At 52.6% G+C, this 25,737-nt stretch overlaps 1 protein-coding gene across 3 annotated transcripts in view; it reads left to right on the top strand.

The window, feature by feature from the left end:
• Positions 1 to 17,966, top strand: part of ARID3A (AT-rich interaction domain 3A) — a 43,232-nt gene extending 25,266 nt beyond the window's left edge. For 2 of the 3 annotated variants that reach the window (XM_038740141.1, XM_038740140.1), the window contains exons 4-9: positions 9,188 to 9,260; positions 14,961 to 15,144; positions 15,491 to 15,738; positions 16,218 to 16,514; positions 16,671 to 16,763; positions 17,190 to 17,966. In XM_038740141.1, coding sequence (XP_038596069.1) covers positions 9,188 to 9,260; positions 14,961 to 15,144; positions 15,491 to 15,738; positions 16,218 to 16,514; positions 16,671 to 16,763; positions 17,190 to 17,425 — 1,131 coding nt within the window. In that variant the 3' untranslated portion in view covers positions 17,426 to 17,966. The remainder of the gene's footprint in view (positions 1 to 9,187; positions 9,261 to 14,960; positions 15,145 to 15,490; positions 15,739 to 16,217; positions 16,515 to 16,670; positions 16,764 to 17,189) is intronic. The other variant, XM_038740142.1, reaches the window with a different exon arrangement.
• Positions 17,967 to 25,737: the final 7,771 nt, after the last annotated feature.

Raw genomic sequence — 25,737 nt, 5'->3', positions numbered from 1 at the left:
TCAGAAGGCAGAGACCTGGGCACGTGTTGGATTCAGTGCAGTGGGGCTGGGGGGTAAGGGTGGACACGGATGGCTCAGCGGGCCTTCCCACAGACAGGTATAAGGTTTAAAAAAGTTTTATCTGGCTCCAAGGCCCAACCCCCTTATTAAATCAGCAACCCATCCCACCCTCCCCACTCCCCCATGGAGCAGGGGGTGGGACAGAGAGGGGAAGTGAGTTAACTGCCCTCCCCCCCCCCCACCTTTTGGTTTTACATTGCCCCCTTTTTACAAGCTCTCCTCATAAATACCATGGAGGGAATTTGGGAGGGGGAGAGGGCCATGTGAGGAGAGGGGGTGCTTTTTCTCCAACATTCTTCACATTGTTGAGGCAACTGTGCCAGGTAAAGTACACTGTCTGGGGTCTTCATGAAAACCAGGCTGGATACGGTCCTGCCTCCTAATGGATCGGAGGTCTATGAGTTAATGGCTGTTTGCTGGGTCTCCTCATGCAGGTCTACACCTGGGTCTAGATTTGGGAGGTTTCCTTGCCCTCTGCCCTCTAAACATTGAGTGGGCCCATCCCCTGCTACTTAAGCAGATCTTCGCCAAAAGGGAGATTGGGAGCACGTGTAAGGGGTGACTAGATAGGAATCAGCCTGTATTGGAACTTTCCCCTTTAGTGGGCTTTTTGTGTTTCTCTTATACGTTTGCTGGGCCCTGTAGTGGGAGCCCCAGGGAACCTACCAGGTGGAAATTTCCCCTGCACTCCCTTGGCTGGAAGGGTAGCTCATCCTCTTTCCGCATCGAGCAGTGGCGGGGGCCTTGGTCTCTGCAGGATGGCTTGCTCCCCTCTTTTCTATCCTGACAGACCTGGAGCCAAACAGGAAGGCCTCTCCCAGGCACACAAAGGCGGAAGGGGTGTGGAGGGGGTGATTAAATTTAATGGGAGTCCTGGGCCCTCCAAGAGGAGCAGTGGTATAATTTAATTTTAATTGGTATTTTCTCAAGGAGTCCTGTCAGCTTCCTGGCCCTCTCTGAAATAGCTGTTTTGGGCAGCTTGAGTTGTCTACAGCTGCGCCCCCAACACCCCTCCCTGAACGAAATTGGATGCTGCTGACAGCCTTAAACCCACCAGTGATAATGGGGGGTGAGAGTGGGTGTTGGCTTTGGCCCAAAATGGCCTGTCTTGCCTAGGATGGTGGGCGTGGGTGCTGCTGCCTAATCCTCCCTCTGCTCTCCCTCTCTCTACCCCCAACGTGGCACCAACTTTGACCAACAGCTGGGCTCTATAAGGGAGTTCGGTTGCGGGGAGTGGGGAAGTCCTATAAATGCTTGGCAGGGAGGCATGCGATAGGTTTTCTCTACCTGCCTCTTGACTGTAAGTGTCTAATGGTCAGGGAGTCTCCAAGCATTTAGTACAGTGGTCTGTGTACACAGTAAGTGCTCAATAAATGCCATTCATTGGTTGCCTAGTCCATCAGAATCTGTAGCTGTTCTGAAGAGCTGGCTCTGTGTAGTGCAGTGAGGATAGATGGTGCTGGCCTGGAGGCATGGAGGGGAGACAGACCCTCCAGAGTGATGTTTTGGGGAGCAATGTTTGTTGGTTTTCCCAGGAGAGGAAAGTGCAGCTGTCTGCAGAAACCCCAAATCTGTTTGCTGAGTTCCCTCATTAAGCATTAGGTTTGGAACCAGAGGGTCCGGGACCAGGCCGGAGGTGCAGCTCAGAGGAGATGGCTCCCATCCTATCTGGGGGACTGAGAGAATTCAGGTCCCTTCCCTCTGAAGCCCTGAGTCCTGTGGGAGCCCCAGTGATGTCCTGCTAATTTCTCCAGAAACCAGTATCACCTCTCACCTCCTTCGGAGACAGCACGGGTAGGGAACTTTGGGGAGAATAAGGAGATGAGATGCTGAAACTTGAAAATGATGAGGGGCTGGATGGACAGAAATGGAAATAAAGATTGTCACTGTAGTTGGCCCTGGGGAGTCAGGTTGGGTGGATTCAGCAAAAAATCAATCAGCATTTTCACATCTGTCCATGATTTATAGAAATGTATTGTCGTTCCCCCACCTCCCCAGAACACACACACATGTATATACCCCCGCACACTCTCTCTGCATGGTTGACTTGCCTTTCTAAGCAGAAACCCATTTTTTGACGTGGCATTGGGTGGGGTCAGGGTGAGGGAACGTTAGAACACCTGCTGGTTTAGCGGGGAGGGGGACCTCTGTAGGAGGTGAAACTTTCTCTGGTCCCCGCCCCATGTCTCCATTAGCCAAAGGGTTGGGGGGGCAGGGGCTGCCTGTGGGGTTTCTGCTGGGGGAGTGGAATCTCTCAGCCTTGCTTTCAGTTCCTCAATCACTCGGGGGCTGCTGGGCCTTTGTGGGGAGCAGGGGGGTCCCGCTCAGGGAAACGAAACCAAAGCCTCATTAGGGATTTCAACTCTGGCTTGTCATATGTGCAAATGAGCAGCATTGGGCTCTTCCAAATGTCCACGAGAGAGAGGGTGGGAAGGGGGGGTGGTTGCCCCAGCTCTTCTCAGCAGCTGGACTTGAGAAACTGATGGTCAGGACCAGTGGGGACCCACTCCAGCTGGGTGGGAGGGTAGAAAAAGAGGAGTGGAGACTCTGATTCCTGTAGTAGCATGGTTCTTTTGGGGGTGGGGGGTGCACTGACTTGCTTTGCTTTCTGCGTCTCCTGCCCTCTTCCTCCCAGAAAACCCCGAAGGGTCTGATCCCCACCCCCTACCCCAGCAGGGCTTGGGTACTTTGTCATGGCCGGAAACATTTCCTCGAAATGGCAGAGAGGCCCAGGGCTGAGGTTTTTATGGGGCACACGCCCCTCCCTCCTGCCTGCGCTTGTGGCTCTGAGCGTTCCAAAACATCTCCCTCCCCTCCACCCCCGCCAAGCTGGGCGAGGAAGGCCACAGATGCTGCTGAGCTTGATATCTGAGGATTTGTTCTCCCAGCACCCCAGTGATCTGGGCTGTGGGAGAAAGGTGGCGACGTCTAGGAATTGGCTTCCAGAAATAGTGCAACTTAGTTTTAGTCTCTTCTGGATGGATCCCTTTTGGGGAAGATCAGGGTGGGGGGCATGGGGAGACGGACTTGCCCCCTAGTAAGTTTAAAAAAAAGAACCCCCTTTCTTTTTGAGTTTTCCACTATTTCCTGTCATTCAAAACCAGAGCCCCAGGGGCTCTGGGCCTGTGAGCATGGCCATCAGGCATCTAGGTGGAATGTACTGTTCTTTCCTCTGTGCCAGGGTCAGCTGGAGACTGGGGACTCTGTCTCAGACCCCCTTCTCAATGATAGGAATCTAGACAGGGACTCAGGGTGGCTATTTGTCCAGTTTTCAACTCTGGGGGTGGGAAGGGAGAAAGAGAGAGAGAGAAATATTCATATATATGTATATAATAGAGAGAGAGAGAGAGATGTCAGTTGGGGTGGTGATTATGACAAAGGGTTAGTCAATGTTCTACCTTCATTCATTCAATTGTCCGGACCCTAGCTTGAATTCCTGCTTTCTTTCTTTCTCCCCCTGCTACAAAGGAAGTTGGTTGTATTCTCCTGGGACTCCTCAAACTCCTATAAAGATCCCACCATTGTGGGGCAGTGTGCCTCTGCCCTTCCCCCTCCCCCCCCACCAGACTTTGTCCCCTGCCAGGTGGCGGGATCCTGTGTCAGCAGCTTTTGGAGCCGTCGAGGCAGACGTTGTGCACCGGGGACCAAAGGTGACTCTGGGGGGCCCCTCAGGTGCTGGCTCACTGCTCTGGCTTGTTGTGACCTTGAAGGGTTTTTATTTTTCCCTTTTTGCCACCCCCTCACATATCTGGTTGGCAGAAGTTGTGTGTGTGTGTGTGTGTGTGTGCACACCTGCCCACCTTACTTGTCTCAGGAAAGTGGCTGGAGTGGGGATTGAAACAGTAGTGCTTTGACCTTTGGTGTTTCCCACCCTTGCCCTGTGCCGTTTCAGGGAAGGACCCCAGGGTGGGGCTTCTGGGGGACTGTGGTGCAGCTGATCATACTTAAGTCTCAGGAATCTGTTGGTCCTGCCCTTTTCTCTCCATCCTGATGACCACCTCCATTGGCTCCAGGTGGCCCAGGCTCCTTGGTCTTTGATGCAGTTTCTCCCTTGGTGGGGGCACCTGGGGACCGTGTTCCCTGAGCTGATTCCCTCCAACCCTGTCTTCATTTGCTCTTGGTGATTCTAAGCTGATTTCCCTTCTACTAACTTCCTTTCTGTCTGCACCAAAGAACAGCTTCTTGGCTCCTCTGGTTTTGAGGGAGGTGGCTGGTGGGCTGAACTAGGATCCAGATCCTGGGCTGAGATGACCCCCTCCCCACTCCACCCCACCTTCTTCCCTCACGACTCCACTGATTTACCTTCTGTTAGGTCTGTAGGCACGGACCCCTCTCCCATTCCTGTAGAAGCCCCCTCTGACACCTTCAAGCCTCCCTATCCTTTCCCCACCAACCCTGTGACTTTGATAGGGACCAGAGGGCTTGGTCCAGGTCCAGAATGTCCTCAGTAGGAGCCCCCAGGGTGTTTCGGATCTCCAACCCTGTTGTCTCCTACAGGAGTAGGGAGAGTTTTTCCAGTTCTCGGTGAGCCCCAGTGAGCAGGACTAGCTGCCAGGAGCTTTCCTAGGAAGAATTGTGGGGGAGGTCAGGAGCTGGAGGGTGAGGGTGTTGGTTGTTGGGGAGCTGCCATCTTTGTGCTTCCAGGCAGGGAAAGGAGAAACAGGGATTTCAATTTTCTCCTTCAGAACAAATGTGTGTGGTGTAGAGCACTGTCTTTTCCTTTCTTTCCCCATCCCCCCCAAGGGGCCGTTATCTTGCAGGCCAGAAGTGGGACTCAGTTGAATGGCTGCTACTGCCTACTGCTTCTCTCACCCGCTCCCCCCCACCCCCCCACCGGCCAATGCTGAACATACCGAACAAGTATTTCCTGTTCGTCTGCCTAGTGTCAGCAAAACCAGCCCATCCCGAGGGTCTGGAGAGTGTGTGCTTTTTCCTGTTGGCATTTCTTCTTTTCCTCAGACCCTGGGGGGTAGGAGTGGGGGGCGCTGGTGGAGGGTTCAAACTCACCCTATGGCTGTCTTCCCTCACCGCTGCTTCTGTGTTGGCATATAGGAGCCTGGCACCCTGCCTCCTGGTGAATCCTCAGTGCCGACAAAGGGCTGGAGAACTGGCAGGGAGTCCAGTCCACCATGGCCAATCCCCACTCCCCAATGTTTGCCTAGGTCCCCCCTCTTGAAGGTCGGGGGTGGGGTCAAAAGGCAGCCTGACTTGGAAACGGGAATGGGATAGGCAGAGTTCAAATCCCAATGCACCTCCCCCCAATCTTGCTGTGCAACTCTTAGGGGCAAAGATACCCTTTCTGGGTGGTCCCACTGGACCCAGGAGTGATATCTCTGTGGGGGCACAGTGGATGCTGGGGGAAGCATCTATGTCAAGACTTTTAGTGGAGTTAAGCCGGGGAACCAGAAACCACAGAGGGAGAGGAATTCAGACCTTGAGCATTGACTATGGTGCAGAGAAGATAAGGCAGGAGCTGTTCATCAGTGCCTAGGGCAGGGGTTGGGGGGGATGCAAGTGGACAGGGGGACAGTAGGGATTATCAGTTATCAATCAATGGTATTGCACGTTTACTGTGTGCAGAGCACTGTATTAGACTGTAAACTCGTAGGCAGGGAATGCATCTGTTTATTATTGTGTTGTGCTTTCCCAAGCGCTTAGTAGAGTGCTCTGCACACAGTAAGCACTCAATAAATACAATTGAATGAATGAATACTGAGCATTTGGGAAAGTACAATACAACAGAGTTGGAGCAGTCTTCAGGAGAAAGGGATCCCTTCCACTTCATCCTGACCCTTAGCTGTGGGGAATTTGGCTACAGCCATGGCTTTGGTACATCACAGGGTCCGAGGTCCCCAGGGGCCCAGGGACTCTGGTAGAGGAGAAGAAATGGATGGGGTGAAGGTTGTCTAGGTGCCATCCCCAACCCCCTGCCCCAGTTCTTGAATTCCACCAACACTGGGACAATCCAGCTCCAAGCACATGTCTTGCCAAGGATCAGAATGGTATACCTCAGTGGAAAGGTTGGGGTCAAGGGGAAGGGGAGGTTACCCAAGTAGAGTGGTGGGTTTGGGACTTGAGAGAAGCCTGGCTGTGACTAGTGATTTTTGGATTCCTCCTCCTAGGGACTGGCCTATTTCTTCCCTCTCTGCTCCCCCTCCATTCTCTAGAGAGCAGGAAAGGGCAGGGTGGAAAAGAAGTGCTTTCTTGTTTGCTTTATCTCCATCTACCCTTCTCCTGGGAACCTGCACCTGGAGCTGAGGTAGTGACTGGTGTAAGAGCTGTATGGCTCCAGGGACCACCTCCACCCTTCTGCCCAGCTTGGTGGTGATATCTGATCTTGCACACAGACAGCTGCAGGGGCCCCCAGCCCCTCTTGCCTCTCACTCTGTCCATCTTCACTCTTTCTCCCCCCACCCCACCTTCAGATGAGGGCGCCAGGGCGGCTGGAGCTGGTTGGGGGAAGGGAGGCAGTTGTTCGTGTGAAACAGCTAGGGTTGGCAGGGGGCATGCGGAGGCCAGCATATGAAGGTGATGTCCTTTGGGAATTGTTTACCTGTGACCTTGAGCTGGCTGCCATCCAATTCCCTCTCCCTTCACCTCCCTTCAAGAGGAAGGGACCCGAATGTGTTTTAGCAAATAGAGTATTAGGCTCAGTTCTAAGACCAACAGGAAGGACACTGTCTTTTCCGCCCAGCCCCTGAAGGGACCATGGGAATCCAGCCTTGTGGAGTGCCCCAAACAGGCTTGGGTACAGGAGTGGAAGAGACTGAAAAGAGAGAAGCAGGACACTTAAGAGGAGAACAGACTTACTTGAGGTGGACCTGGAGGTGAATTAGTAGTGGAAGGCAGGGTGTGTGTGTAGTGTGTGGGAGGGAATGAAGTCAAGAGGTTATGTGTTCTCCCCCCCCACCCCACCTCACTATTCTCTTGACATCCAGGTGTCAATATATATTTCTAGCCTAAGGAATGGGTTTTCCCTCTTTTATCCAGCTTGGTCCAGCAGGAGAGGTGGTGGGCGCCTAAGAGACAAAGAGATTGCAGTGAGGAGTTAGGGATTGAGAGTGTGGAGGTGAACCCTCAGCTACTCAAACTGCTGGCTCTGGATGCCTTACACAAGGGAGACTAAGGACTGCTAGATTTTTGACCCTGAAGCTTGGATTCCTGAACCCTTCCCTCCCCTCTTTTGGGACCACTTGTAGTGGAATATCCCTCCTTCTATCCTCTCCCTGGTTCTGGTATGGTCTCTCCTACAGGCTCCCTGGTGTGCTACCAGCACCCCCTCATCCCCCACAGTAGTCTTTCCAGCTCTCCCTGACTCTGCTCCTCCTCCCCACCAACTATCCCTGACTGCCACTGTGGGACCTTCTCTCTTTTCTCTCTCCTGCCCCCCACACCCCTGCCCAACTAAATCCAGATTTGGTTTCCGAAGAGCTGGAATAGAGAGGGGAGGGGCTGAACCTAACCCCCTTGAGAAATTCAGCCTTTTGGTCTGCTTGCCCTCCACCCCCCCCCCCCCCCCACCTCCCCTTCCCCAGCCGGGGTCATAAATCAGGGCTGGAATGTGTGGCTGCCACAGTCTGGCGCTGGGTGTGGTCCAAAAACACAGACACACACACAAAATCCCCAGGAAGGTGGACATAGGAAATGGGGATACTCTGCCCCCCAACAAAATGTCTCTGGAAATCCAGGGGAAGGCTGGCCTTTCTTTCGGGACTCTGGTGGTGAATGATCAATCAAAGGTATTTATTGAGCACTTACTATGTGCAGAGCGCTATTCTGAGCGCTTGGGAGAGTACAATACAACAGACTTGGCAGACATGTTCCCTGCCCAGAATGCTGAGCTTCTTGCCTCCTGCCCCCTTCCCCACCCTCACCCAACTGACTGTTGACTTGGGAGATGGGGAGAGAGTGCTGGCTCACACCAGGCAGCAGGGAGGCCTAATGGTCATTTTCAGGATGGCTTGAATTCCTTTCCCTCTCCTAGTCAGATTCAGCTTTTAGTTCCTGCTGGGTCTTAATTTGAAGCCTGGATTCCCTCCACCTCTCTTCCCCAACTTCTACCCACCCCATTGCAATAATGTTCATTATACTAGGGTATGTGTGGAGATTCCAGGAGAGCCACAAATGGTTCTGGGTAGTGACAGGAAAGTTGGGTTTGCCGCTGTCTGAAAGGAAGGCTTTCTTTTCTGTCACCTTAAAGTGGGATTGGGTCTTCATCTGAATTTCCCTCTGTTGTTCCATCACCTCTGTGACCTCTCCCTCACACCCCAAAAAATTGGTTTGGGTGAGTTTGTGCAGGTCTCTGTCTGCACGTGTCTCTCTGCACATGTGAACACCTTTCACTTGAAGTGTTTTCTGTCAACAAATATAGTGGGAAGGTGGTGCAGGCTCACCAGTGCTTCAGAAAGCTGTATGATTGTTGAGAGCTCAAGTTGAATCAGGAGCACTGCAAGGGTGAGAGGGGAGAAACTTGGCTTGACTGCCTAGAAACTCCTGGGAAGGAGGGGCCCATCCATCTCCCCTGTCCACCCTCCAGCAAAAAAAATGGCTCAGTCCTAGAAACTGGGCCAAGTTTATATGTCCCTGACCCTCTGCTGGGTCCTTCAAAGGTACCTTGGGTGGTGTGAGGTCTCAGATGAGCTCCCAGAGGGTCTCCTTTCTCACTCCAGTATGACCTAGTGGATAGAGCATGGGCCTGAATGTCAAAAGGACCCTAGTTCTAATCCTGGCTCCACCATGTGTTGGCTCTGTGACTTTGGCAAATCCCTAAGCTACTCTGTGCCTCAGTTCCCTCATCTGTAAAATGGGGATTAAGACTGTGAGCCCTATGTGGGACAAGGACTGTGTCCAACCTGATTAGCTTCTATCTATCCCAGCTGTTAGTACAGTTCCTGGCACGTAGTAAGCGCTTAACAAATACCACAGGAAAAACAAAAATAAAAACAAAATCCTCCAGCTGTGGCCCCCACTATGAATCTCAGTAGCAGATGGAAGGTGTGGGGGTGACCTAAAGGAATTTGGAAACATAAACCACCCTACTCCACTTGCTGCCCGCCCCCCCCCCCCCCCCCCCGGGGGGGGGGGGGGGGCATGTAACCCTGTCCATCTCCCTTTTCTTTCTGCACAGCTGTATGAATTGGATGGAGACCCCAAAAGGAAGGAATTCCTGGATGATCTCTTCAGCTTCATGCAAAAGCGAGGTGAGTCCATCTTTTCCCTCACCTTGCAGATTTCTCTCGGGGACTGTGGAAGCCTGGAGGAAAGGGGGACTTTTTTAGGGGTCTTAGCACTCTAGCCCTTTGGCTTCCAAGCCCCATAGCTAGTTTCCAGGGAGGCAGGGGCCAGGGTCTGAGCAGGGGGGCCCCGTCTCCTCCTCCTCCTCCCTAATGAGAGTAAAGGAGAAGCTGCTTAAAGCAGCTCAAGACACACGGGTTGGGTTGGTCAACCCCCTAACGCAGGATGGGAAAGGGGAGACGGAAAGGGGTGGGGGAAACTATAGATAAGGGGCTCTTTTTGGGGTGGTGGTAGGGGGGGGGGAAATGCTGGCTGTTTGTTTAAAGTCAACGCTTTGGGGCCCTGATTAGGAGGACATTCCCCCTGGGAGACAGCCAGCTTGGCGCTGATGGTGGCGTGAGGGGAGGGGGTCGGGTCAGGGCTCGGCTTCAGGGAGGGGGGGAGTGGAGCGGGCCCAGTGCTGAGCTGTAGACCCAAGGGCCTAACTACTTGGTCCTTGTCCGAACGGCCTGCTGGGGCTCTGATATTGCCCTATCTGGTGAAGCAGAAGCAGCATGGCCTACTGGAAAGAGCACAAGCCTGAGAGTCAGAGGTCTTGGGTTCTAATTTTGACTCCGCCAATTGCCTGTGTGACCTTGGGCAAGTCACTTCACTTCTCTGTGCCTCAATTCCCTCACCTGCAAAATGGGGATTCAATACCTGTTCTCCCTCCTGCTTAGACTGTGGACTTTATTATCTCACATCTCCCCCATCGCTTAGTAAGTACAGTGCTTGATGTGTAGTAAATACTTAACAAATACCCCAATTATTATTGTTCTTTGTGGGGGTCGGGGGGTAGGTGCAGAGAATTTGTGTGATCATTCATTGTCCCCTGCAAACAGAGGCCCTCCCCAGAGATATAGGGAGTGGGGCTTTGTGTCCAGTTTTCTGGGATTGGAATTAAGCCCCAGTGAAGAGCAGACTAAGTGTGGGAGATTTAGGTGGGAGGCTGGTGTGACTCCCTTGGGGGAGGTTAGGAATTGGGGAAGCATCAATTGGCCTCCTTGGCTCCAGGATGGGCCCACTTGGGCCCCCATGTCCAGGGGGTGGGGAGGAAATGCAAAGCAGAGTTCAATAGGTTCCATTCCCAGAGCTGAGGTTTGGAAGGGAGGAAGACCTGAGAGGGGTGGGGGGGTGGGGGGGTTGTCCCTTGGCAGTGTGTGTGTGTTTGGGGGGAGGGTGTAGAATTGAAGCTGGGGGCCAAGAAGGTGGAAACTAAATGAATCTGCATCTGTGTTTACCCAGGGGCAAGAGGAGGGAGGATTTGCCTAAGTCAGGGGGATCTAATTCCCACAGAAAGCAGATGGCATTGCACTGGATGGGGCTGCAGAGTCTGGAGAGGAGGGAGGGAAGTGGGGCAGGTGGGCAGGGTTGTTCCTGCTCAGGCTAGAGAGAAGGACCTCCCCCAGTTTATGGGCTGGGAAAGGGGAGGAGGAAGCAGCACTGCTGAAGCTAGGGGTGACCGATTCTAGAGCGTGGGCCTCAGGGGGTGCCAAGCTCTTCCCTTCCTACCCAGGGGAACCTGTTTCCTAACTCTGGGACACTGCCCCACCCCCTCTCCCCGCAGGGTTGGGGGTGGAATTGACCACCAATTGATTGATAAATATGATTGATTGAATTGACCCCCAGCTCTTCACAGCCCTCCCCAGGGCCAGACTGACTAGGAGAGCAAGCATATTCAGGAAATTCTTGGCTCTTCTGCTGTGGACCGGTGGGGATGGGGTGGGGGTTGGTCTTCCTGCTGAATTTCCAGGTCTGCCCTAGTGTGCCCCCAGCCCCCCGCCCCTTGCCCCTCAGCCCCAGGGAAGAGAGAAGTTTCTCTAAACACACTTTGAAAGGTGGGGTGGAGAGTTGGAGGAGGGGGTGGGGGTGAGTGTGCTGTGGTTGGATGGCCACCGAGGTGGGGGTGAGGGGCAGCTGCAGCTGAGCAATCATATCAGCTCCTTCAGGTTAACCCTTCCCCTGCTGGGAGTTTTGGGGATGGGAGCTTCCACTTAGGGAAATCAGATCCTCTTGTAGACTCTGTCTCTCCAGAGATGGGGTTCTCTGCCCTCTGAATGCTGGATGGGGGAGTGTCTCCTTCTGGTTCCTTAGGTGGTGACTGAGGCTTTAGCAAAGGCTCTTGGGAAGGGAAGGGGGGAGACAGGCAGGATAATCACAGAAGGGCACCCTGAGGGCCCCCCACCACCACCCTAAGGGGAATCTGATCCTACTTCTGGGCCACTCCACCTGCCCTGCCATGGTTTTTGATCTGGGGGCAGGGGGTGGGGAGCTGGCCGAAGCAGGGGTCAGGCGGAGACGGGGCCCCCCGCACTCCTTCCTGATGGGGATCATTCTGCAGGCCACCCGGCAATGAATGGACCAGTTTGTTGCTCAGATTCCACCCCTTTGCTCTGCTCGCAGCCCTCCCCCCGGCCCCCACTGTGGGGCCTCCCCCCTCTGTTATTATATAAACATCCTTCCCACTGCCCCCTGCCCTCACACAAAGCCCTCTGTTCTGCTTGGATGGCAGAGGCGGCCTGAGCCAGGGAGTCTGAAGGGGTAGGGACAGGCGGCTGCGGGGGGTGGACAAGGGGATAGCGGGCCAGAGTTGGGAATTGGGGCTTTTCCAAGAGCCAAATTAGATTTGTGTTTCCTTTCCCCCAGCCAGCTATTGGGAATGATGTTTGACATTCTCCTCCCCTCATCTCCACCATTTCCTTGCAGTTTTAGTCCTGGACATTAAAGACTTATTCAGACCTTTCCCTTCCAACAGCTTCAAGGTTTAAATGTCCCCAAGAGGGTCATTAAAAATTTGGGGTAACGTACCTGCTGTTCCTGGGGAATTTTGGGGTTTGCTTTAAAGTGGCTATATGACCTAGTGAGCGCAGATGATAAGGATGTTTCCCTTTTCCTTCATTCTTTCCTCACCCTCTGGCTGTCTGCCAGGCTGTGGCTGTTGTTGCTGAATTGACCCTGTTACTCTTTCCCCACTTGTGCCTATTCTCCCGGGCCCCTCTGAGTGTGCCCCCCCCCCACCCCCACCACCGCCGGGCCAGTGGATCAGAGATCAAGTCTGAGTTGATGCCCGTTTATCTCTCCCCAGTGCCTAGTACAGCGATTCACACATTGTAAGGCTTAATAAATGCCATTACTACTCTGTCTCTACACCTCTCCCCCTCTGGTCTGTCTAGGTTGTGCCTGTATCTGGATGTCTGTGTGTGTGTGTGTGTGTGTGTGTGTGTGTGTGTGTGTCACTCTGGTTTTGGTTGAACTCTAGTGTGTGATTTTTTAATTTAATTTTATTTTTTAGTCTGCATCTGCCTCCCTCTCTCCTGAACTGACCGGCTTTCCCAATCCCTGAAACCTCTTCCCTCTCCCATTAAAATCAAATATCTGAATCCCCGGCACTGATGAAACCTGGGAATCTAGGGGGAGAGAAGCTCAGGGTTCTGGTTTGGGGGCCACAGATCCTGGCAGGTGATGGCCCGGGTTGGGGGAGCCTGGGGGTGAAGGCAGAAGAGTTATGGACCAGAAATCTCCCTCTTCTCTTCTCCCCCTCAACTCTTGGTCCCTCCCAGCCTACTTGCAGGAATGAAAAAGGAGGTGCCCTGGAGTTATTTTAAAGCTGCCCTCTCTCCCTGCTCAGGAGAGGAGTGGAGGGGTGGAGAAAGGAGAAGGCTTGGTTTAAAGTCTGGGGGAAGGGTAAAGGGATGTGAGCCAGGTCCCATTAGGGTAGAGCCGAGAAACAGGATTCAGGAATTCAGGTCTCTTGGTTCTGGCTCCCAAGCTACCCGATCCCCAGGGTGCTTCCATGCCTTCTGAGGAGGGATGCTCAGATACCCTCTTCCTGTACCTCCCACTGGGGTCACCTCTTGTTATAATTTGGATGCTCCATCCTCTCACTCTCCTGCGGCAGGTAGGAAAGGGATGAAGGGAATGGGGAGGGTCGAGAATCGCGGGCTTTGAGAACTCAAAGCTTCTTAAATCTGGGTGGTTTGTTTCTCCCTGCACAGGGGGTGAAAGTTGTGGGGGATGGACTTTGGCAGCAGCGTGGTGGCTGTCGGTCATCCACCACTTCCCCCCTCCACTCCTCACCCCGCCTTCCACTACCTCCCGGCCAGCCACCCTGGGTGTTGGGCAACTGCTTTGCATTGTGTAAAACCATCAAACCATGAGCCAGGCCACCATCCCTTGGGTCAGTCCCTCAGCCCATGCAGCCCAGGACTCTATCTACTGCAGGGGCCCCAAGGCACTTGCGGACACTGGGACTCTCACTTTCCCAAAGGGAGAGAGGTATAACGTCTCCTCTCGTCCTCAGACCACAAAGAAGGAGCTTCTGGAGAATCATGGTATTTCCCGCTCCTAGCTGGTGTGGTAGAGATAGAGTGTGGGTTTTTAACACTTTCCACCCTGCTTCACTATGTTCAAGGGTCACCTCCATATCATACTCCCTCACCCAGGAAATATGGTGCCACTTTGTAGCCTGTGGGCCGGCTGAGTGTACAGTCGGTTTGGGAGCTCAGGATGAGGTTGCCCAGCCTTGTGAAAACTGGCTCACAGAGGCAGCATCTGGAGGAATCTTGTTTTGGGGAGGTCTTTCCTCATCCCTGCAGTAGTTGTCGGGGATCCGGCCTTCAAATCTGTCCAGTGATGCTGCCCCTGGAAACAGCTGTCATGCTCTGATCCGATATTCCTGTTATTTCCTGTCTTTGGGCTGTTTAGTTTCGCAGAGACAGCTGTGCATTTTTGGTGTTGCTATGGGTGATTGTGGGTGTTTTGCTTTTCCCTTGCCCCACTGGCAATAGATGCACCTTTCCCCCCTTCACCACTGGTCTCTGAGCAGTGCTTACCCTGAATGGTGAGGGGCCGGTAAAGGAGCCCAACTATTTTCATGGACATGGTGCGCAAGAGATTCTCTCTCCAAAGATGCTCACACTCGTGGATGCTGTCTCATTGCAGCATTGACATCTTGGAAGCACAGGGCAACTCTCCAACCTTGAGTCTAATGAAATGGAGTGATCAGGATTCCCCGCCCTCCACCTCTTCCCTCCGTCCTCCCCTCCAATTCTGCTAGCCAGATGTTACCCTCTCTCGTCCAGCACTTAGAACAGTGCTTGGCACATAGTAAGCACTTAACAAATACCATCATTATTATTAGTTCAGTGGGTGGGAGATTGGGGTGGGGAATAAGGCACTAATCCACCCCACAGCTGGGCCTCTGGGAAGACCAATCCCATGGTGACTAGACTAGGCATTCTTCCCAAATATAGCACTAGGAAACTGTCAAGGAAAGTGGATGGGGAGAGTAGGATGTGAAGTTCTAAATCTTACCCACAGCGTGAGAAGCTGGAGTTCTGTCCAAAAGACCTCCCTCGCCACCGTCCCCCATTGCTGTCCACCCTTCCCTGAAAACTCTGCATGTTTACTCCCTATTTACACTACTGAATAAAGTTCCAGGCAAATGTCCCTTTATTTCTCTTTCTCTGCTAGATATGAGTGCAAAAGAGGGGCATTAAAGAGGTTGTGAGGTGTGACACCCTCTTTAGAGGGCTGTGACACCTCCACTCCCCCAGTTTCCTGCCAGCCCCTTCTCCCAGCTCTTTTATGCTAAGCTAACCTTCCAATCCCTCCCTTTTTGGTTGCAGGGACCCCAGTGAACCGGATCCCAATCATGGCCAAGCAGGTGCTGGACCTGTATATGCTATACGTGCTGGTGACAGAGAAGGGTGGGCTGGTAGAAGTCATCAACAAGAAACTCTGGCGAGAAATTACCAAGGGCCTGAACCTACCCACATCAATTACCAGCGCTGCCTTTACCCTCCGGACGCAGTGAGTGCCTGGAATAGGAAGGCGTAGCTTAGGCCTAGTTCCCCAGGAGGGAGAAGATCCCAAAGACACACTTGCCTGCTGTTCCGGGGTTGAATTTCTTTCCCCTTGATGGGATCTGGTACCTGAGAGGGATGGGGCGGGGGCGCGGCAGGAATTGAGGGGTTTTTGTGAAGTGAGAGTGGCCCACGTGTCACGTTTCATCCCAAGCTCCCAGACTGCCAGTCCGCCCAGCCCACGGAGACATCTTTAGAGGTCCCAGCAGGGTGCCGAGGGGGTCGAGCAGCAGTAAAGAGGTTGTAGGGGTTCTCAGTGGCTGTTCCTCTTATTCCTCTCCCGCCTCCGGCAGATACATGAAGTACCTGTATCCCTATGAATGCGAGAAACGGGGTCTGAGCAACCCCAACGAGTTGCAGGCTGCAATAGACAGCAACCGGAGAGAGGGCCGGCGCCAGGGCTTCGGAGGCTCTCTCTTCACCTACTCACCTGGCGGGGCCCACGGCATGCTCTCCTCACCCAAGATGCAGGTGCCCACCCTTGGCTTGGCGGCTAGCACCAACGGAAGCCCCATTACCTCCACCCAGAAGAACAAGAAAGGTGAGTGTGGAGCTGAGACCTCAGTTTTCCATGCCTAGGAAATGGGGATAATCACCTGGGACTGCCCTACACTCTGCTTGATCAGATTGAGAGATGAAAAAACTGGGGAAAAATCTTTACTCTTTCCCTTCGATGAGAAATTGTGTTCTCTCACCCTTCTCCTCACCCCCCCACCCCCCCCCCCCCAAAAATAATTCCCACTCTAGGACAGGGCCTATTGGGAAATCTGTTCCTAGGGGTGACAAGCAACATGAACAACCAGCCACAGGCAGAAGACAATAGGTCCAATTGAATAAGTAACAAATGAAAGTGAGAGGCCTGAACAGTGGGGTCTGTGACGGATTAGGTAAAAATGAGAGGGTGAGGAGGCTTGCTTGGACAGAGTGAAGGGTGTGAGCCCAAACACCCTTGGCTTACCCTGCTCCCCTCTTCCCTCCCCAATGCCATATCTCCTCCCCACCCCTCACCCCCCGACACAGAAGAGGATTCGGCCATACCCATCGCGGTTCCCAGCCGTCTGCCTGTCTCCCTGGCAGGGCATTCCATGGTGGCAGCCCAGGCCGCAGCGGTGCAGGCGGCAGCAGCCCAGGCTGCAGTGGCCGCCCAGGCCGCAGCCTTGGAACAGTTGCGGGAGAAACTGGAGTCCGGAGAGCCTCCAGAGAAGAAGATGGCGCTGGTGGCTGACGAGCAGCAGCGGCTGATGCAGCGGGCCCTGCAGCAGAACTTCCTTGCGATGACCACCCAGGTCCCCATGAGCATCAGCATCACTAGCCAAGGTACCTGCAGGCGGGTGGGTGGATGGTCTGGGCTCTCCTCTGACAGCAGGTGCCAGGGCAGGAGGGTGGACTGTAAGCGGCTGGGGGCGGGAGGAAGGGTGGGAGGGGGCACGATCCATTCCCAGTCTGACATGTGTGCGCGTGCTTCTACTGCAGACAATCGCCAGGATTCAGCCATCAATCTGATCAGCACAAATGGCACCAATAGCATCAGCGTATCAGTCGAGATCAACGGCATCATGTATGCAGGTAGGGACTAGGACCATCCCCTGGTTCCTCCCTCAGAGCCTGAAGCACCAGGGAAATGAGGAGAGAAATCCACATTTTAAGACCCGTTCTGCGGTCAAACCCAGACAGCTAATCATAAGGGAACCAAAGGAGATAAGAGGGCAGCTGTGCACAGTTGGCAATGAGCCAAATCCACACATTTTTGAAGAGCCCCCAAATCCCCTCTGTCAAGTCTTGGCTGCCCTGGATGGGTTGGGTTCTTAAAGGTGGAACTGGTCCATTTACCCCCAAAGCATCCACCTTGTCTGCCCAGGCAGAGCACTAGTGCTCCCCACCAACTTGAGGATGGAGCCAAAGGTTGTCTTGGGTTTTTGCTGTCCGCGTTCGGTGGAATGTTTAGAAAACACTTCTTCCCTTTCTCCCCGTCTCCTCTCCCTTCTCCCTCAGGAGTGCTATTTGCCCAACCTTCGGGAGCATCCGTCTCTGTCCCATCTTCCGCTCACAGTAAGGGCAGCGGAGGGGGTGGCAGTGGTGGCAATGGCAGCAGCAGTGGCGGCAGCAGTGGCCGGAGTGGCGGCAGCAGCGGGAGCAGCAGCAGTGGCGGCGGGGCCAGCGCCAGCTCTCAGCCCGGGACAGCGGGTTTGCCTGTCCCTCAGAATACCTCGAATAACTCTCTGCCCTAACCCCAGCCTGTGGCCATGGCGACCAACCCCTCCTCTCTCTGGGACATAGCCAGTCCATGGACTGGTGGGGTAACGCCTGGGCGGGGATGGATGGAGAAGAGGAAAGAGGTCCCAAGCAGGAGATGCTAGATCAGCTGATGCCAAAAACAAATCATATCTATTAAATAAAATGGGGGGAGAAAACCAAGAAACATTTGAGAATTTCTGGGGTTTCGGAACGTGAGAGATGCAGGAAGAGGAACAAGGCAGAACAGCTATGAGAAATGGAGAGACAGCAAAGGGAAAGCTTTTCAGGAGTTTGATGACAATGCTTGGCGACTTGAATCCAGCTCTTTGACCAGTTGCAATGTAAAATTCAACCTCTGTTTACCTTGCACTCCCCCTGGCCCCTTCCTGCCCAGCCCCTGCACTGTCTTGATTTGATTCTTTTCTCATTTGGGATGCATCTCATACATAACACCCCAGCTTTTCCTCAAGTTGCATTGAAACCTTCCAGGCCAAGATCGGATGAAGATTTTCTTTTTGGAGTGGGAGGGTGGGTTTTAGGTGGAGGTTCTTCTAAAAAATATATATATATATCTTTTTTTTCTTTAGAAATAACCACACTTGAGCCATATGGAATTATAAGAAGGTTTTTTTGTAAATAATCTATTTTATTCTCTAAGAATACTCAAATCTAGGGGAAAAAAGTGTTCTCTATCTCTGTGTGTGTGGTCAGGGAAACTGGACTTTAAAATTACAAAAAAAGCTCTAGTAACTTTTATTTTCCTCCCTCCCTTTCTCTCCAGTGACTGATTTTACTTTTGTGAATTTTTGTCTGATGCATGGTTAATTTCCAAAGCTTATGATACTCAGTAACACTGGAGTTATGGGGACTGGAGTCTCCCAGAGTTAAACTCAGGTGCTGGGGACAGGATGTGAGGTAGGGGGAACAGGATAGATTTAGGTGCAGGGGGAAGGCTGCTACTATTTTATTCAACTTGAGGACTGTTCCTTTTGACACCTGTGTGTTTTCTCATTGTGTGTGTGTGTGTGTGTGTGTGTGTGTGTGTGTGTGTGTCCGTGTGTGTCCTATCAGAGGTGCAGGTTGTCAGGTCTGTGTGCTGCTAACTAATGGTCCCTTATCTTCCCCTCACAAGGAAGTAGATGAAGAGAAACTGAGAGAGACAGGGCCCTCTGTCTCATCACCCAAAGATTCAGGAAGCTCTGGAAAAGCAGCCCAAACAAGCCTGGGGTAGCGGTTTTTAAGGGCAGGGATGTAATTATGAATTGGAGGGGAAGATTGAGGAAATTTGAGTTGAAGGAGCCAGTGGCGTGGGAGATGAGGATCTTGCAGGTGTTGATGCTAGGGCTGGGGTTGGGGAGTTTGGTCACCTAGGACTGAGATTGCTAAGAGAAAAATCTTGAGGGTGAGGACCTAAGAAAACACCTGGACATCTCTCTCTCTCTCTCTCTCTCTCTCTCTCTCTCTCTCTCTCTCTCTCTCTCTCTCTCTCTCTCTCTCTCTCTCTCTCTCTCCTCCCCCCCCCCCCCCCCCCCCCCCCCCCCCAGCTTTGAGTCCACATTCCCATTATCTTCCGCCTGCACAGGATAGAAAGAGGTCTCACCCTGCTGCAGAAATAAGGTCCAGCAAACCCCCCAAACTCACTCTTTTAGGTCAGACCACAAGGTCCTTTAGCTGCTCATGCAGAGAAATGTAAGTGCAAACTATTTGTCCTTCCTCTCCCCTCCCCCAAGTCATAGATTGACTCATTAGAAACTGGAAAGCACTGGGAGTGGGGGCAGGAGGGTTAGATGTTAAGCAAGAGCAGAAAGGAATTCTAGCATGCTCGCCCCCAATTTCCAGGTCTGGAGAGCAGTGTGGACAGCCTGTCCAACTTGCACTCTTTTCCTTCTCATCAGGCTGAGTACCCTGGGAGTGAGGGGGAGATGGTTTCACAGCCAGGGTCAAATTTCTAAATATTTGTTTTTTCTCCTCCCAGTCACTAAGATCCCCTCTGTGTGATAAGGGAGGTTCTGCTGGACCCCAACACCCTTTCCTTCTCCCCTGGGGGGTCTTGCCTCCCACATAGGTTTATTTGGGATCCTCCCCACCCCCATCCCTCTGGTGGGAAAACCCTTCATCCTGCCCGGTTTCTGATTTTACCTGCACTTGTTTTGTAATTTCCCCAGGGTGGGGGTGGCAGTAGGAGTTCTGGGGAGATTGGCTTGTTGGCTCCCTGGCTCCTTTCCGCTAGCCTTCAGGTCCTCACCCGCTCCCCCGGCCCCCCATCAGGTTCCAATAATTAGGCCCAGGGAACTGTGCTCAATGAGGGGAAGTAGGTGAACTGGGGAACCACACACAAGGTTCAGGGGCAGTGGTGGGATGGAAAGTCTCCTCCCCTCTCCCATTCACCCCCCCACCTCCATTCTCTTCAGGTAGCTGTCTTTCCTGGCTGACGAAATCCCCACCAGCTGTGCTATCCAGCAATGTGGTGTGGCATCTCCCTGTCTGCTCTTCATCCTCTGCCACCTGGTCAATCCCTGTTCCAGAGAAAGAGGAGTGTTTATTTTTTTAAAATTGTCAATCCTCTCTTCCTCATCATGTTTGAGGGGGAGGCAGCAATCAATGATATTTATTAAGCTCTTGCTATGTGCAGAGCACTGTACTAAGCATGTGGCAGAGTACAATGGAGTTAATAGATATGATCCCTGTCCTCAAGGAGCTCGTGGTCTAACCTGGGGTCCTTGTTTTGTGGGCAAACAGGGCCTGCTGGGACTCCTTGTGACACCCCCAACCCCCAGTAGTGTGGTGGGCAACTGCAAACCAGGAACAGGAGGAGCTCTGAGAATGGTTTGTCTTCTGGTGTGCTCAGTCTTCCCATCCTGGCTGAGGGGACAATCAATCAGTAGATGGTATTTGAGTGCTCATTCTATGCAGTCCTGAACTAAACGCTTGGGAGAGTACAGTAGAATTAATGGGCACGATCTCTAACCTCAAAGAGTTTCCAGTCTAGTTGGGGAGACAAAGCAGAAGTGCTAGGTCTGTGGAGCGGGCGATGGGAGCCTGGTCTAAATGCACAGGAACCAGTCCTATGAGGGTGATGGGGGCCACTGTGTTCCCCCTTCCCCCACCTCTGGGTCCTAGCTGGGAATGATGCAGGCCGTTCCCGCCCTGGCAGCTCCTGGGTTGGTCTCCCGGCCTCGCTCCCCTTGGGGGGTTCCAAGACTCCAGAGCTTCCGAGCAGAGCTGGACAGAGACCCCCAAATTGTGTGTGTCTGATCCCTTTTAGCTCTAACCCTACTCTCCTGATGAAAAGCTTGTGTCCATGGGGCATCTAGAATTGAACATTATTGTGGGTAGGGAAATGTGGGTCTTATAGGAGATGTGGTTATGTGGGATCCTGAGATGGGGAATTAGGACTGGCCTGGAAGCGTAAGTTTTTCTTAGATGCACCGCCCCACCAGGCCACCCTGTGTTTGAGTTGCTATTCATGCTGTACAGACAGGAGTGATCATTTTGTTTTCTCCTTTGGGGTTTCTTTTTGTTTGTTTTGGGGGGTTTTGTTTTGTTTTTAAAGAGAATAGAGGTGGGTGGGAGAGTGGCAGATGTTTTTGGGCTGGCTGCAGGATGGTGTGTCAGTGGACTTCCTGATTTGACCAATACTTTCCTCAGGCCCATGGATGGCCTCCACCCTGGAGCAGGCAGGAGCCTACTCTTGATCCAGCAAGTTCCTCTTGTTGGCCAGGGTAACCCTTTTGTCCTGGAGTGTGGATGGGAGCCTATATCTCCAGGAGTTCTGTGTTCTTTCTCTTTCCTGGGTCATTTCCTCAGAAGCAGGTGACTTTACCTTTAGATCCAGGAGCTTTGGCTACAGGGAATCCAATCCCAAACACTAGTTTCCTCCAGCCTCAGCTGCCCTCCTTGGCCAAACCCACAGTTAAAACCGAGAGTCGGCAGCTTATTTTGGGCTTTTAAAAGTTTCCATGGGTTGGTGTCTGGGCTGGGGTGGGTGGATAGCAGGGAAGCAAATGAAGCTTTTAAAATGTCTACCTCATAGCTGATATTTAATGCCAAAAAAAATCCCTTCCAGGCCCCTCAAACTGATTCAGAGGGTTAGTGCCCAAACTCTGGGTGGGGGGGGGGGGGGGGGGGGGGGGGGGGGGCGGGGGGTCTCTTCTCCAGCTGGGGTTGGTCCATCCTGAGCTAGCTTGTTCCCCATTTCCCACCCCGCCTTATAGTAGCAGACTCAAGCCCCCTCCCATTCTTCCCTAACTCATGGCTGCTCCATTCCAAGCGTGATCATCTACGGTCAGACTAGTGCGTGGCTTATTCTTGTAGGTGAGCAAGTTTTTTGAAGTGGGGGGTGGGGGTGGAGGGGTTGGAAAGGGAGGGGAGTGGGGATGGGAGAAACAAAATTTATATTGAAATTTATATATATATATATATATATATCTATACACTGTGTGTGTGTGTGTGTGTGTGTATTTTGAGACCTCTGTGTAAAGGATGTCTTTTGTGTGTGTGTTTTCCAGGTCTCTCTGCAGGAGCTGGATTTTTAACTCAGGGGAATATAATCTGCTGTTTAGCTCCAATGATTGTATTGGGAAAGTTGGGGTGGCAGAAGGCACACATGAGGCCCTGTTGTTTTTAGGGTAGCTTTCTTGACACCCTGGGAAGGTGACTTAAAGAGGGAGGTGGATTTTGTTTAATTTGGCAAGTGGGGTGGAGTAAAGGAAAGAGAGGGAGAGCTGTACTGGGCTGGGGGTGCTAGAGGAAGAGGGACCACCCAGTTTTCAGCTCTGGGAGGTTCTTCTAGAGACCCTCTATTGAGCTGTGTTGGCCAGCACAGCCGGGCAGGAGTTGAGCTCCCCTCCCAGCCCCAGACAGTCAGCCTCTTTCAGTTGGCAGCCTGTTGGTGTCTCCCAGTTAGCGGCACCTTCCCTTCCCCTCTATCACCCAAAGGAATAGCCCCTTGGAGAGGAGACCCGGGGCACCAAACTCCCTGAAAGGGACACTACTGAGACTTGATGTGGCTTTGTGGGAGACTGCTCCCCATCGGGGGGCTTTCCCTCCCAGTCCTGCCCTAGGAGCAACACTTGAGCTCAGCAAAGGTGAGGGGGAAGCCGGGAAGTCCCTGCTGCAACTCCCCCCACCCCGAGGCCACTTAACTGCCCCATACACATGTGAAATTCCCCACATCCTCCCCCCAGCCCCCCTACCCTCTCCTAAAGCCTGTGTGGCCATCTCCAGCAGCAACTTCTGCTTCTGGTTGGGGAGGGGAGGCTTTTCTGGAGGGCCAAGCCCAGCACCCCTTTAAACCAACTTCCTCCCCTTTTCCTGCTTCTCGTCCCCAAGGCTGGCAAGGGCACAGCTCTACTCCCTGGTGCAAAACTTTTTGCTGTGCTTTGGGATTTTTTTTTTCTTGCTTGATGAGCCTATTTTTACCTGCTATTTTGGGGGATCTAACTTAAACTGGGTCTCTGAGGGGCTGTCCTGCATCTAACCCTTTCTGGTAAGTGGGGGGTGGGGATCTGGGGGTGTGGGGTGGGGTTGGGATTAGTTTTGAGTAGTTGTGTTTGTACAGTCAATTTTTTTCCCTTGTTTTGCTTCTTACATTTTCCTTTGGGTTTCTCATTTTTGGAGAGCATATTAGTCAGCTTTTTTTTTTTTTTAAAAGCATGTGAAATTTCAGTTTCTCTGGGGTTGTTTAGACAGCATGGAATCCCAGTCAGATCTGTGGCTGGGGGACCAGGCCTGAACTCAGGTAAAAACTTAAGAAAAAAATTATTTAAAAACAAGAAAAAATAACCAAAAAAAAGGCAAAAAACCACATTCTACCTCTGATACAGCTCTGCCAGCCTGCCGGCTGTGCCAGGGCTGGCTTTGACTATTTCAGTTTTGCAGAACATTCAGGTATTAAAAAAAAATATATAAAATAAAACTTGTGATTAAAAACACTGAAAGTTTACATTTTATAATAACATTATACAGATTGTATTTAAACTTCAGAAATATTTAAGACAATTGTAACCCTGTAAAGTTGATGAAATATTAAAAATGAAACCAAAAAAAAAGTTCTGACTTTTTAAGAGAAAAAAAAAACCCAAAACCCCCGAATTTTTTTTTTTCCTCCTTATCATTTTTGTTTTCGCTCCCCCTCCAGGACCAGCTGGGAGTTAGGATGTTTCGGGCCCCAATTGCTTGGGGATAGGGAGTGGAGGGTTGGAACCTCCCTGGGGCCTGGGGGCTCTTTGATTCTGTTTCCTACCTTGCGACACAGCAAGGTAGCTGGGACCTTTGGGGTTGGAGGAGGAAAGCATTGGACTGAGTGCTGGGGAGTGGTACACCACCACTTATTTGCACCTGGGCTGGGGCCCTCAAGGATCCACCAGACTCGAGGGGTCAAAAAAGGTGGACAGGAAGACAATAACAGAGGGAATTCAGGAAAAACAGCAGCGTTCAGCAGCTAGAGAGGCAGATGTGGACCGAAGCCAGAGTAAGATGCCCACCGACCAGCTAACCAGAAAGAGAAGGCAACAACTAGACCTGAGATGCAATGAAGTCACACAGGACAGTCCCTGAGGCACACAGACCAGAGGCAGGGATGGATCGGAGCAAGAGAGGAAGGATGGAGGAAAAGGGGAACACCCGGTTTGCTCTGAAGACAGCAGGATCCCCAGCCTGGCATCAGTGGCTTTACCTTTCTGCAAAATGGGGGCAGTGGTGCCTGTCTCCTTCCAGGGCCAGCCATGAGGGAGTTGAGGTTCCCAACTTCTCATTCTGTCTGCCCCGCCCCGCCCCGCCCCTCCCTACACCCACATCTAACCCCCCCGGGGGAGTTGGGCTGGTGTCATCCCCTTCTCTTGGGGCCCAGCCTGAAGTCAGACTTTGGGGGTTGGTGTGGGGACAGAGACTGGTTAGAGCAGGGTCTTTGCTCCCAGAGGGCAGGAATTCCCAGTGGATCCAGTCCATGCCAGTGCTGCTTGGCTGAGTTGACGGAGCTCAGCTGAGCTGGCCGTTGGGCACCAGAGTGCTTGCAAGAAACAGCTTGTTATCAAGTGACCTCCAGTAGGCAGCCCGAGGCCCTGACTATTGCCTGCCTCCTGCTGCCTCGGTGAGTTTGGAACAGAGACATTTTATTCCACACATTTCTCTCCTTCCAGCTGCCTGCTCCCTTATATTTTGGGGGTTGTGAACAGCTTGCCGCATGGTGTAGTGGATAGACCAGGGGCTTGGGAGTCCGAAGGTCATGAGTTTTAATCCTGGATCCACCACTTCTCTCCTGTGTGACCTTGGGCAAGTCACTTCTCTGTACCTCAGTTGCCTCATCTGTAAACTGGGGATTGAGACTCTGAGCCCCATGTGGGACAGGGACTGTCCAACCTGATTTGCTTGTATTCACCCCAGTGTTTAGAACAGTGTCTGGCACATAGTAAGCGCTTAACAAATACCATAATGATAGTTATTATTTGAGGAGTGGGGGGAGTGAAGGTGGGTGTTCTGGGCTACCAGAACATTACATCTGGGGGCCCAGGGACAGGATGAATGGGGTCCCAACTTTACCTTCCCTCTGTTGCTTCAGGGACCTCTTTCAGAAGAGCCTGGATGATATATGGCAGTGAGTCTCCTACCTCCCCCTCACTAGAAGGGGAAGGGGGTCATAGGTTGGACAAAGGGTCTGGAGTTCTTGGGTTGGGGAGTGAGGGAATGTGGGACAAGGCAAAAGTGTATGTCTTTCAACATGACCTTTTTGCCCCCACCCCCTCCTGTATTCCAGGTGCTCTTTTCCAGCACCACCACCCAGGAGCATACTCAGTGGAGGGAGGGCATGCTGACTGCAGCAAGCTGAATCTCTGTCCTCCCCACCCCTCAGCCTCCATGGGGCCTCTGTTTCAAGCTGTTGCCTCCTCTACCACACTCTGGGTGGGGAACGTCTGAGCCCCTGTTATGCTGTTGTTTGGCTGGGGATGGGGCTGAGGGGAAAGCCACATCCAGGTGTGTGGGTGGAGTCGTCAAAAGGCCCCGTCACCAGCCCTGGAGTCTTGTGGGGGCAAGGGGAGCCAGTACCAATGACTGAAGTCTTTTTCCCCCTGGGAGAAAGTGGTGCACTAGACCTAATAGAAGGACCTCTAGACTGTAAGCTCATTATGGGCAGGGAACGTGTCTAACACCACTGTTACATTGTACTCTCTCAAGCACTTATTACAGTGCTCTGCACTCAGTAAGTGCTCAATAAATACAATGGATTGATCAACTGATCGGTTCCACCTCACTGAATTTACCTCTTTTAACACACCCACTCACCCCCTACCAGCTCTAGCTCAGGCTT

Source organism: Tachyglossus aculeatus, chromosome X1, assembly GCF_015852505.1.
Source record: "Tachyglossus aculeatus isolate mTacAcu1 chromosome X1, mTacAcu1.pri, whole genome shotgun sequence".
Classification (NCBI taxonomy): Eukaryota; Metazoa; Chordata; class Mammalia; order Monotremata; family Tachyglossidae; genus Tachyglossus; species Tachyglossus aculeatus.
This window is presented reverse-complemented; position numbering and strand designations above follow the sequence as displayed.